Here is a 13,020-nt window from a genome sequence, read left to right on the forward strand (position 1 = left end):
ATGTATTTTTATATAGCGCCTTTCACAGCAAGGATGCCCCAAGGCGCTCATTAGGATAGGCCGAAGTAATAGGTCTTCAGTCTGGATTTGTACAAGAGTTATTGGGAGTTTTCTTTTCTGCCCCAATCCAGTGTCGGAAAAAGTTATATTTGACACGTGGTCCAATAATGTTCAAACTGCCTGCGTATGGTGGATGGTTTAAAAGGATTAGCTCTTGTAGGAAATGCAAACGTTTCGGGGAAATGATTTTAAGAAGTTAATTGTTAAAGTGATGTATGCAACGTGTGTATCTTTACAACATAAAGAAATACATTACCACTGAAAAGCAATTACTTCCCACTTCTCATTGACAACTGTATTCCCTTACACAAGTAATATGTAACTTCACTGGGTTACTTTTTAAAAGGTAGTCTGCCCCCAACACTTGTCCTAACAAAAACTCAGAACATTGGGTAACCTTAGCCTGTTACCACTGAAGGAGGTTTTTCTCATACCACAGCAGGGAGACTGGCTCTGGACAACATTAACATCCCATTCACCAGATAGGACTTTGAACCTGTGTACAGATTAAAAAGGGTTTGCAAGTCTAGAGATCTGCATGGAGTATTGCCACACAGAAGGACATGATGGAAGACTTCATACTCCACATTTAGTACTTTTTTTTAAAATTGTATAATGTTAGCATGGCCAATGGGGTTGGGCAGCCAGTTGACCATGGACCCCTAGAGGTTTTTTCTCCTCCTTTAGTTTTTGCTCCTCTCCTCCGTTGTCTTCTGGCCTTTTCTCTTTCCATATTGTAATGCCATGAAATAGTGTCACTCAGCTTTGTTAAGGGCCTTGGGGGCAACGTTGTTGTGAATGGCGCTATATAAAAATAAATTGAAATTGAAATAAATTGTGCATCAACTCCCCTCCTCAGTAGAACATATTGTCTGCGATGTTGGAAAAGGTAACCATGCCACAAACCAGCTTGTCACTTTCATTATTGTAATGAGTGTATTAAACTGATCCCTCTCACCAGCCCCCGATCTCTCTAGCAATCAGACAGACTGTATCTCTGAGGGGTCCTCTGAGACTTTATCTTCTCCCTTTTTCTTCCACCACAGGGGGGTATGTCCTCTCCAGCACTGTTTCCCATACCAGCTAACACAGGAAAATACTGAATGAAACAGCAAAAACTGCACAAGTTAAATTTACATTTAATTGAATTTACCAGGCGCCCATGATAAAATAAACTTCAATCTGTGACGAGTGTTTTAAAAACACGTTCTGTATACAGTTGGAATTTTTCCTGCAGGTATACATCCTGCTGCGTCATGCCTATGTACAGAGGTTAGAGCACACAGCTGCACAAGTAAGCAAGCTGCAAAGGAAGAGTTAGTGGTCAACCCCCAGATGAAAAGTTAAAAAAAAAAAGAAAAGAAAAAATGTGAAACCTTCATCTAAATATGCTCATACTTTCAATTTATTTAAAATATGAAAAGTTAGAGTCTGGGACATTTAGGTCATTAGCCAACTGTGGGATTCTCCCAAACATAGCCCAGGAGCACCATATGAACAGTAACCCGAATATCCCCTATCCTCTGCCCGGCACATGGACCTCCATATAACAGCAGCCCTGTGAAGCCACAGCACCGCCAGTGAGAGCGGAGGAGCCTCACTCATGGGAACCCCGTTATCGCCTGCCGAGTTCTGCTGGAGAGAGCGAGGACGCTGACGCTACTTGGCAGCCCCTTCTCCTTTGGGGTTTTTCTTCCCCTGCTCTATTTCCTGACCTCCTTGGATTCTGGTTATGGTTAGGGCCTGAGTTCTAGGCGCGTTTCGACTGCACCCTGGAGACACTAAATCAGACTCTGCCCCCGCCGTCTCCGGGCCCTTACCCTGCCAATATTTCAGGCCACATTTGTGGAAGGCTCAAAATTATCTCCAACTAAACAGGTATAAAACAGAGATTTTAATAGTCTCTCCCCATCAAGTCTCAAAATTAGACCGTCTAAATCGCTTTTGGAGATACAGAACTTGTTTTGTATCAAATATGTTAAAAGGTAAGGGATGATTTCTGACTCTCCCCAATTTTTCATTCTTCCAATAGCGGAACAAATCCCATTTAGTTCAAGCTTTCAACTCCTGAAGTCTGGATTACTGAAATGCTTTCCTAGCTGGATTAGACAAGAAATTACTTCAGAATCTACAATATGTCCAGAACTGTGTTGCTCCAGTGTTGACTGCAACTAAAAAAAAAAACTAAAATAAAGTCTCAAATAACCTTCTCCTCTCATGGCTACCTTTCTTTTACAGCACTGACTTTAACACTGTCGTGTTGACCTTCCAGGCACTACAGTCTGTTTCCTGCCTGCCTGCATCTTCCTACAGTATCACCACCTGACCCTGCTCATTCACTCCACTCATTCGGCTGGTTCTGGGCTCCTCAGCATATGAAAACAAGGACGTTTTGAGCCGAGATTTAAAAACGCCAGCAGAGGGTGTTTTTTTAATGGATGGTGGGCATGTTCTGAAAAGGCTCTGTACCATATTGTACGATGCAGAGTCCTTGGAACACTGAGGAGCCCAGAACCAGCCATAGATTTTTAACCCATTTGTTTTGATTTCACAATCATGGATTTTTTGTAGTATTTTTCATTTGCTCTATTTCTGACATTTATGTAAATATATATAAGACCCTTGAGCATGCTCTGGAATTAAAGGCTGTAGACTGACTGACTGACTGACTGACTGACTGACTGACTGACTGACTGACTGACTGACTGACTGACTGACTGACTGACTGACTGACTGACTGACTGACTGACTGACTGACTGACTGACTGACTGACTGACTGACTGACTGACTGACTGACTGACTGACTGACTGACTGACTGACTGACTGACTGACTGACTGACAGAAAGGCTGTAGGTTGATTGAAAGTCTTAGGAAGAGATTAATTGATTTATGGATAGACTGATCGACTGACGGATTGATTGAGTCTCTCTGATTTGTCCATCAGTACAGCTGGCAACTGTGCCCTGGGGAAGAGGGGAAGATATGGAAAGAATAAATATCTGGCCTTTTCCAAATCTTTTGGGAAGAAAATAAGACAATCAGGAATGTTACAGAAAAGAAATCTGCCCCTGGGAGCTCAGAACAGAACTGCTTGGCTCGTTAGCGCGGCTTGCTGGCCAGCACGCAGAAATACTTCATCCTGACCTCCACCTCCGTCTCTGGGGAGGAGACTTTCATCTCCTCTAGAAACCTGCAGATAAAACACACACAGATCACAAGGAAAGAATGAATCCCATTAACAATTACAGGGCTCTCCATTTCACTTGGCTGCCTGCAGTTCTAATACAATCAAGCTTTCACCGCACACAGTACGATCCCATTTCTTTTCTAAATAATGATAAAAAAACAAACAGGAAAAGGTGTTTCAATATACTTAGATATAATTCCAGTACCCAGTTCATAGAGACATGAGCACAAGAACTCGAATGTAAGAAAGCTCGTTTGTTTGCTATTATGATAGTCAGCCAGGAGCCAGCTCATACAAAGTGTCTGTGTAGCTTGATCCGGACACACACAGCCCCACATGCCTCCTGTTCTCAGTTTGAAAAGCAGGCCCCTGTGGTTTTATTGTGGCAGTACAGATCTAAGAGTGGCAGGAGGGTGACAAGGTGACAGGGGGTGTGAGTGTCTGGGTGCACATCACCTCTGCTGGGTGGTCTGGAGCAGCGCCCTCGCAGCCTCCGGCTCTGCCTTCTGATACGCCTGGTACATCGAGAAGGACTCACAAAGCCCCACAACGCTGCTCACCGGTCTCAATTCCTTCAATATAATGTTCTCAATCCTGTAAAAAATACACCGATAGCTGTATTTTATTTACAAAATGACCAGTGCACTACTCAAAGCCAATACTATACTCTTGACAGAAGTGGTCTTAGGTAGAGAGAGCTGAAGCTGTGAGCAATACAGTGCACGACACAGCAGTTTGTCACATGACACCCCCTTCTAAGCAATCTAACACAGAGCCATCTATTCCACCACTCATGATGATTCATGATCATGCTTGCATGGAGAGAGCACTGGAAGAGTTAGCTTCTGAAGGAAACAAAATGCCCACATAAGTGGAAAATGAAGTGCAAACTATTTCCTGAAACTTTTGCATAGGAGTAATACTCTCTCTTGTAGACCTGGGACCCTCAGTTGAAATCCCAGCACTCTTGGCTACTTGCACAACAGAACACCCGCAGAGATTACACCTCTGATGTGCCAACCCTCATGGCTGATGTAATTACAGTAGAAACAACAGGGGAACAGCTGGACTAAACTCAGGACAAGGGGGTTTCCCCACAGACCTGGGATACAATGAGGGTTCAACAGTGACTTTCTAAGCACACGACCTCATTCTCCACACTACCTTTCTTTGTCAGGGTAGGGAATAGCCTCAAACAGGTCCTGTAACATCGAATTGGCCACGTTGATCTGCTTGGTGGTGTATGGTAACAGGGCATCCACAAGCTGTGAAAAAGAGCGAGGGGCTCAGGTATAATAAGAGAGCACATGTTTAAATCCACCTACGAGCGCAGTGGATCAGCTTGGATCTGTACTCAGTGTTTTTCAAGACATGGGCAGCATTAGCAGCTTTCTATCTAACATCTAGCTTTCAGAGGTGGTTCAGTTTAAAGCATAGTCTACAGATTCACTTCTTGAGATCTCCTGAACTGGTGTGTCCATACCGCTGTCCCTTAGAAATGACACTATAACCAAATACATTGTTCACACGTCGGTCCGTCAGATTTATTCTTAAGCTGTCCATCAATGAAAAACCTATCGAAAACCGAAGATGGTGAAGAACGCTTAACTATAAAGTCGTAGCAGTTTACTTCATGCATTCATTGCAAGTTATAATTCAATGTAATTTCCATATACAGTAGGTCCTGTTACAAATAAGACCCTTGATGTCCTGTCTGCCTGAGTCTCCCCTACCTCTCTGTAGATGGAAGTGAGTCGTCCTTCACAGTTTCCATAGTAGAACTCAAAGTGGTCAGTGTAGCCCAGCAGCGCCATGCAGCCCTGTGGCTTGAGGACCCTGTGGGCTTCCTTCAGGAACCTCTCAATGTCAAAATAATGTGCCGCTGTTGCAGCTGTGATCAGATCCACCGAGCCGTCTGGGAAAGGCATCTCCTCAGCACCGCCAACTCTGCACGGCGAGAAGGAGAGATCAGATCCATGCATAGCTTCTCCCTGTGAGGGTCTTGTGGAACACTGGCAGACGTGTTCCAGAAGTGTGCTCGCTCCGCACTGACCTGTAGGTGATGTTGGAGAATCCAGGCACGGCTCTTGCCTCCGCCACTTGGGATTCGCTGATGTCAAGACCCACCACCTCTTGGAAATGAGGAGCCAGAAGCCTGGTGTTCTGGCCCGTCCCACAGCCCAGATCTACAGCCAGCACATGGGGCTTCTCTTTCTAGGGCAAGACACACAGAAGATAGCTGAAAGGCAGATGGATAAAGGCAGTAGCATTTGGGTGGAGAGTTAATGCTAAGAAAACATATTCTTGTCAGAAAGGCACATTTCTTAAAGGGTTGTATTCTAACAGTTGGGGAAGTATTTCCTTTTTGTGCTGTCCACTAAACTAGAGGAACCTTTCTGTATCCTATTTGGATGCATCATTAGGCATAGGGAGAAAAGTTCCCTCTCGTTAGCATAAGTTCAGAGAGCGGTTATCTCCTCAGTAGGGGCTTTAGTGGTATAAGAACCGATTAACATTTCTTAACCTAAATTTGTGTCTTGTTAGTGCTGGAACTTGTCTGTCACTGAGCCACCTACAGTAGGTCTCTCTCTCTTATTTTTTAAAAGGCAGTACTCATACTGATTGTAAAAACAGTCCATGTGGTTTCTAATCTGTCAGTCTTCTAAATTAATAGATGTTGGCATCTTCTATCTTCTGTCTCTTTAACTCCCTAAACACCTGGGTGTTTTATTATTGTCTTTTTATATATTCACTTGCTGGACAAGCGGGTATGATTCAAATTGACCTTATTTAACAGTACAAATTATTGAGTGTGGTGTGGAGACATGACAAACATGATTTCCATTCAATGGAGGCAGACAGGAAAGACTTTATAGAGATTAAATCAGTGTCTGCAATCAAATCAGAGGTTGTGTTGCCGATAAATGTGCTCAGAGATGGATAGCCCTTTGCTAGAAGCAGAGTTGCTGAGCATTAATTCCACAGCTAGAGATTAGACATGGCAAACCATTGTTAAAAGAATATTTTGATACGGCCAGTCCTGTTTAACATCAAAGCCTCAAATAGTGGGAGGGACTATTTAGCAATGGAGTTTCATGGGCCAGGTGGTCAACACTTGTTTATAACTGTTCTTAAGTTCTTATAAAGTCAAGTCCGTCTTTGCAGTGCTCAATAACATAATAGAGCCAGGAAAGAAGCTGACTTTCTGCACTGCAGGACACCTTCTGCTTGAAATCTCCACCCTGATTTGCAGCCGCTTGGCCCCGAGACCCTCACCTTTCTGTCCAGGTAGTCGAGGATGATGGTCTTGACCTCCTCTGGTGGGGTGAAGCGAAACTTCTGGTAAACAGAGGCATGCTGCTTCTCCTCGAACAGGCGGAAGGCCATCTTTCCTCAGCGACTGAGACTCAGCAGAAGAAGACGGGACTATCTTCAAAGCGCCCCGGTCAGCGTTTGCTCTGTTGACAAAGAAAGAGCTGGTTGTGATGGTCTTTGTCTTCCTTGTGTTCTCTGAGTGGTCCAGCTTCATTCTGTACATTCTGGGGTGAGGCAGGGCTGTAGTCTGAGTGCAGCACTGTTCAATTTCTATATCAATAAACATGAGCAGCAGAGCGAGGCAGTGGAGGAACAGCGATGACAGTGAATCTGGACAAGACCAGAGTCATGGGTTTCCAGAAGAAAGGCAGGCATCAGGTAAAAACAAATCCCTTCACACTGAACACCATGTATACGCACCATAAGAAAGAGGCCCTATAACATCGAGATGCCTGCAAAAATCTGAATAATTTAAAGTGTATTCCCACCCACAGACCTGACTGTCCAGAGAGGACAGGCTCAGTGTCCACAGCCCGGCCATTAACACTGGACACAGGCAGACCTGACTGTCCAGAGAGGACAGGCTCAGTGACCACAGCCATGCCATTAACACTGGACACAGGCAGACCTGACAGTCCACAGAGGACAGGCTCAGTGACCACAGCCCGGCCATTAACACTGGACACAGGCAGACCTGACAGTCCACAGAGGACATGATTACTATTAAAAACAACAACACAACAAAGCAAACATTGACAATCACATTACATTTCGTTACGGCTTGAAGCACACCACGTTAATGCGACCTAAAAACGGCAAGCAGAAAAGGCACAGGTACTATACTCTTTTCACAGACGATCATTTTAGGATTTTTCTTTATTTTCAGGACATCAAATAATCTTTCTGAACGCCCCTCGCGCTTACAAAAAAACAAACATGGCGATGAAACGAGTCTGAACGACTCCGCGCACCCTAGCTGTCGTGGAGCGGTTCCTATTCCTCACCTGAACACTCAAAAGGCACGGAAATAGCTGGTTGACAGGCCGCAGGAGAGAGCCTTCACCTGCGGGAGGCGAGGCGATGCAGTACAGTACAGAGGAGAGCCACTCGGGCAGGACAGTGTACAGTGACCTCACTCGGTCATGCGCAGACGAGTGACCGGTAACAAACACCGGACTGCCCTCCAGGGGCATATAACAAGGCAGCGGACAAAACAAGTCGATTTCGTCTTGTCCGAAATGCTCCAATGAAAGAAATCAGAACGTGAAATAACACCTACGAGCCTTCAACTTCCAAATCTCTACATCTTCAACGTCTTGACATTACAACGCTTACACCGTGCCATAACAATAATCGCCTTCACATTGATGTTTCAGTAATAATTAGGTGGGTGGTGTGCTTTTAAGTACGAAATAGGTTCACGTAGCGGTTCATTTGCTGTTGATAAAAAAAACGGATCAGGTCAGATGATGCTGGTGCAAGACGCTGTTTATGAAACCCAGACAGTCCTCTCTTAAACACATGAGTTGAGACCGACTTGCACGCAATTTGGGTGAAATGTTATACACATTTTGGAACTAGTGATTTGCAAACACACATAGCTGTTTATATCAACATGAAATTCAACAACTTATCGGAATTTTGAAGTTCACAAAGACTGACGGGGGGTTAACGACATACGTGTATTATATTTTTATATCTGATTATTCACAATGTCTTTCAAATACAAAATAAAAGATCGATATTGAAGACTGCAGTATCGTTAAACACGACTGATAAAAGGCTGGAAATATATGCACAAAACAACTGGTAGTTTAGCCACATATCAACATATTCTTCCTGATGTCACACCGATACTCATCAGAAGACAAGATCTAGATCCGACTATATCCTTACAATTGAAAATATCCCGGTTCAAAATATTTACAAAAATATTTTTTAAACTGAAACTATCTAAATATTTAATTAGAAAAAGCTTTTAAGGGACATTTTTCAGTCCGTCACAGTGAATAAGCAACAAGCTCAGACCTAAAGTCGCGTTTCCATCACTATATCTGATCTGATTTTGTCCTATTCTTCCATCATTTATATTGCTTTATGTTCATATGGTTTTTCTGTGTTCCCTGAAATGTTCCGTTGAACAGAGTTGCTCGCACAAAAAGATTTAGTCAACATCACAAATACCAATACCGCAAAAATTAAAGATTTCTCGCTTCCGACCTTACAGGAAGTCGGTAGCTTTTAACCCCCCCAGAAAGATTCGTCCTGAAAATAGCATGACTGCCCCCTAGTGTTGAGGCGGAGAGGGTGCACTGAATAGAGCCCAGGCGATGCAGCGACATAGGACAATTTTCTAAATTTCCCAGAATCTCCTGTATGGAAGCCTGTTTCTATGGAAGCCCGTTTCCGCCAGGGAGTAAAAAAAAAACGCGCTATGGTATCTCAGAATTCCGACTTAGTATCTCAAATAGCGCGGTTTTTTTTTTACTTCCTGGCTGAAACGGGCTTCCATACTCCTGCTATCATCCAAAATTATTGCCACTGTGAAAGAAATGGGCTTGCAAGCGATCTAGGGTTATATATTGTATTTCTGGAAAACCGTCTTTGCATGTGGGCATTCCTGAAGCACACAGCAGCAGCTCCTAGTCTTTGCCTGGTGCTCTTAGATACGGTATTACTCCTCAGTGCTTTAGACGGAGAGTTAAACAGGGTGGTGTATACTGTCCTCAATTGTCTAAGGCAGGGGGACCGGTGTGTTTTGGTTTTTGTCCAGTGATTTTCCCGGTTATGAAGCTGGTCTAATTATTTAAGTAACTGGAACAATTGCAGTATCTTGAAGCAGCCTCCGAGATGTTGTATAGGTGACTGTTCTTTATTGAAGTGATTGTTGCGTGTAAACAACTTCAAACTCATAGAAGAAAAAGCCTTTATATGTCTGATGTAGAAAGTAATTAGTTCAATTGTTCAATTGATTAAGCCAGGGTTGGAACAAAAAGACACAAGGCCCAGACGCCTGACCTAGGTCAGCGCACTTGTACGCGCAGCCACAAGAGGGCAGTGTTGTACAATAAATTATTATTAAAGTTCACAGATCGTCATCTGAGTTTGCTGTGTGTGGTGTCGCTTGTTTCTTTTAAATCCGAATTTCAGCACTTCGACAACATAAAGCTGTTGTTGTCAAGCTGAACTTTTTCATGTTTTCTGGGGGCTTAACAGCAGAGTCAGGGAAACTGGAGGGAAGCTGAGCAGAACTGGACTTTTTTTTTATTAAGGGTCAGGACACGTTCTGGAGTTGATTGCTGCCTGTCTTTCTCAACTCCACTATATTCCTTTTGCAGTTCCCGACACTCAAAGAAATGTGTCTTTGTCCACATGATTACGGTTATTCCCTGTTATTAAAAAAAAACAACCCACAAGATTCCTGTGGAGAAAACAAACCCTACAAGACTCGTCTGGGAATCGGTTCTGAGTTTTCTGGAGCACTGAGTAGTGCAGGACCTCCCCTGCGCTGTTCCTGATGCGCTCCTGCAGGACGTGTGCAGTAATCCTACAGCTCCTGCACGGATCCCAAGGAAGTCGGAAGGCTGGGAACAAGAGCTCGCCTGCTCCAGACGCTGTTGGTTCAAGGGTCACCTCTGCTCTCTTTTGAAGCCCCCGCAGCCCGGTTGGGTGGGCTGCTGCAGCCACACGCAGCTGTTGGCTGGATTGCTCTGACTTCCCAAAGACATCCAGGTGATGTTTGATTGGCCGCTATGCGTGGGATGTACATCGCTTGCTTGCATGGATCGATAATGGCCAATCACCCCCGTTCGGAAAGTATATATTGCGTGTTAAATTCAAACCCTGCTAGAATGTTTACTTATTCCGAGAATGTTGCTATTGCGAGATGTTGCTTTTGGAAATAAAGTATATTTTGATTTTAAAAACATATATACATCGCTTGATTGTCCCAATCTGGGGGGTATTCCCAGTACAACTACCACTGGCTATGAGGTATGAAGAAACAGACCCAGATTCGATGATGGGTGTAGTGCCACATATGGGACTTCTCTGCTGTTCTATTGTGCTGGAGCTAAAACACAGAGGACACCGACCACTTGGTGGCAGCGTAAGCAAAGCTCTCTTTTAATAGGAGACGTCCAAGAGGAATAGTGGCCTAACACCCAGCTCCTCTTGTACACCAGGGGTTCTTCCTGATCCTTTATAACTGTGCTGCTTCTCCTGGCACGTGCATTACCTTGAGTTTCAGCAGAGACAGCACGCGTACATTAATCAAATGTAGAGGGCCTTCACGGACACAGAGACATAGGATTGTGAATTCCCTTGAGCAGACACCCAGGCCTCTGTTATTTAATTAATGCTTATTCATGCTGTGCACATCCTGCAGGTCTTGTGCTTGGACTCCCCAGTCTGCCTACAGAGGTGGCCAATGCATTGAACTCGTTATCCCCTGCTTTTTACATGAGAATTTTTTTTTTGTCTGATTCAACTCCCAGATCCAGTGGGTTTTCCTAATGGACAGTTTGACAAGGCTACCTGTAGGGACGCTGAAAAATCAGAAGAGCAGCGGAGTGACCTGATCAACATGCATCTCATGCTGAAACCGGAAGGCTTCAGTCAAAGCACCGCAGTGCAACTCACCTAAAGAATGAACAAGCAATTCAGTCAACTACTGTGGCTCCACTCCGGGAGGCTTTGTCACTCAACAGATATATTTTTAAAAGTTTGCATATTTTTAAATGTTGGCCTTCGTTTCGATGGGGCGTTTTGTAATTAGCTGGCAGCTGCTTTGCTACTTGTTTTGTTATCCTTTCGATCAGTATCATTGAGAGCTTTCACACAGCTGTCTGGGTGAAAAGGCTCTACCTGATTTGTACTGTGGTCACCTGTATAGAGCATCCTTTAGCGATCCTTGACTTTCTGTTGCCTAGCCCAGCAATCTGAAAGTGGTATATACTATGCTTAAGGTATTTAAGATAAAAAGGCGTTTAATGGAGCTGGCCACTGGATACTATAGACCAACTTTAGCTACATGTGTATGTGCCATGCTGGTAATTATAACTGCCTGGCAACATCAGGACTAGTTGTAATAAGCACATTTTCAGCAGCATTATTGTAATAACTGCAGTAATGAGAAGTGCTCCTTTCAGATGAGATCTGTCCTTTCCTTTAACTGTTAATACATGACACTTAATACCTTTGCAGGCTTTTTCCCAGGTGTCAGTCTGGGTGTGTTTGAGCACACAGGCTCGTGCTTGTGTGTGTGTGTATGAGCTGCAGCTGTTGCTCTAATATGACAGGATTTACGATCACTGCCAGCCAGTGTAGTGTTTCGGGACATCTCAGGTGCAACCACAGAATCAGAAGCAGCAGGACGGCAATTCCTTTCTGGAGCACTGAATGCATCATCAAGGCGTTTGATCAGATCAGGATATGAACTCTCAGGATCCACACAGTGTCACAAAGGCAACCCACGCACATAGATGACCTGAACAATTCAAGATGAGATTTTCCACTCAGTGTTTTAATTAATTTTTCGAAGCAATGCTTTTCCAGTAATAAAGCTCCTTCTTGGAAATGACTGTGCTGTTCTGGGCAATACTTGGATCCCTTCCTTGCTTGGCTAATGAGTCAGACACTGGCCCTGGTCTGGATAGAAATGCAAGACTGATCAAGAGCTATAAAGTCTTATTAGACCTTCCCCTTTCCTCTGGCCTCCCTCTCTGCTGCTCAATAATAATGCAGCCTATTTACTGAAGGCCAGCTGCCTCATTATATTGATAAGGGAATGCTGAACGTGCATTAAACAGCAGAGTTATGTTTGAGGTTAGAGGGGACAGTAAGGTGTCGTTGCAAATCAGTCCAACATATTGAACGTTGGAATAATCTGTGAGTCCTAAGGAGTCTTCGCCATTATTCAACCAACAGAGGCCTGATTAGAAATCATCTACTCCACCCTGAGACTGTCTACTTCCCCTCTACTCTCCGTGTACCTCTCCTGCAGATTTTCTTCAGAAGCTCTCACCGTACTGTTGATCAGGTTGTTATCATTGCTAAGGCAGTCGGAAACTGTCTGAAGATCTTTGCTCCATGCCCAGGGGTGTCCCATCTCGATCAGATGTACAGACTGCCTTTGCCATAGTAAACGCTGGTACACGGTTTACGCTGTAAACTTACAGCTGGTACCCACTTATACAGGTGGATAGACTGGAGCACTGAGGGTGAAATACCTGTGTTTGATACAACAGTAGCATCTGCAATGGAGTCAGGAAGCCACAGCCCCCTGAATGGGGTTCCAAAGCCCTAACTATGGCTCTACACTGCCCCCCACGGTCTCTAGGACACATTGCACCCAAGCGGAGGTTTCATCTTGGCGTTGCATGCTGAGCTGGCTAGAAGCAACATGCGCCTGAATCAGAATGGACTACTGTGCGTTCTGCCCAGCTTGATTCCTGC

The 13,020-nt window shown here is 44.3% G+C and overlaps 1 protein-coding gene across 5 annotated transcripts; it reads right to left on the minus strand.

Moving 5' to 3' along the window:
• Positions 1-1,183: 1,183 nt before the first annotated feature.
• LOC148649302 (uncharacterized) lies at positions 1,184-8,748 on the minus strand. Of its 5 annotated transcripts, none has more exons than XM_088605824.1 (8): positions 8,593-8,748; positions 6,526-6,707; positions 5,303-5,463; positions 4,983-5,196; positions 4,414-4,514; positions 3,706-3,843; positions 2,839-3,252; positions 1,184-2,706 (listed from the first exon to the last, which is right to left on the minus strand). In XM_088605824.1, exons 2-7 carry the CDS (start codon positions 6,634-6,636, stop codon positions 3,162-3,164), a joined length of 816 nt encoding a protein of 271 aa, XP_088461950.1. In that variant the 5' UTR covers positions 6,637-6,707; positions 8,593-8,748; the 3' UTR covers positions 1,184-2,706; positions 2,839-3,161. The 5 variants fall into 5 exon arrangements, with proteins under 5 accessions (XP_088461950.1, XP_088461949.1, XP_088461947.1 ...); XM_088605823.1 differs by lacking the exon at positions 8,593-8,748 and adding an exon at positions 7,569-8,578 and having other exon boundaries at positions 2,867-3,252; XM_088605821.1 differs by lacking the exon at positions 8,593-8,748 and adding an exon at positions 7,569-8,578 and having other exon boundaries at positions 2,863-3,252.
• Positions 8,749-13,020: the final 4,272 nt, after the last annotated feature.

This window comes from Lepisosteus platostomus, chromosome 14 (assembly GCF_059453375.1).
Source record: "Lepisosteus platostomus isolate fLepPlt1 chromosome 14, fLepPlt1.hap1, whole genome shotgun sequence".
In the NCBI taxonomy this organism is placed as follows: domain Eukaryota; kingdom Metazoa; phylum Chordata; class Actinopteri; order Semionotiformes; family Lepisosteidae; genus Lepisosteus; species Lepisosteus platostomus.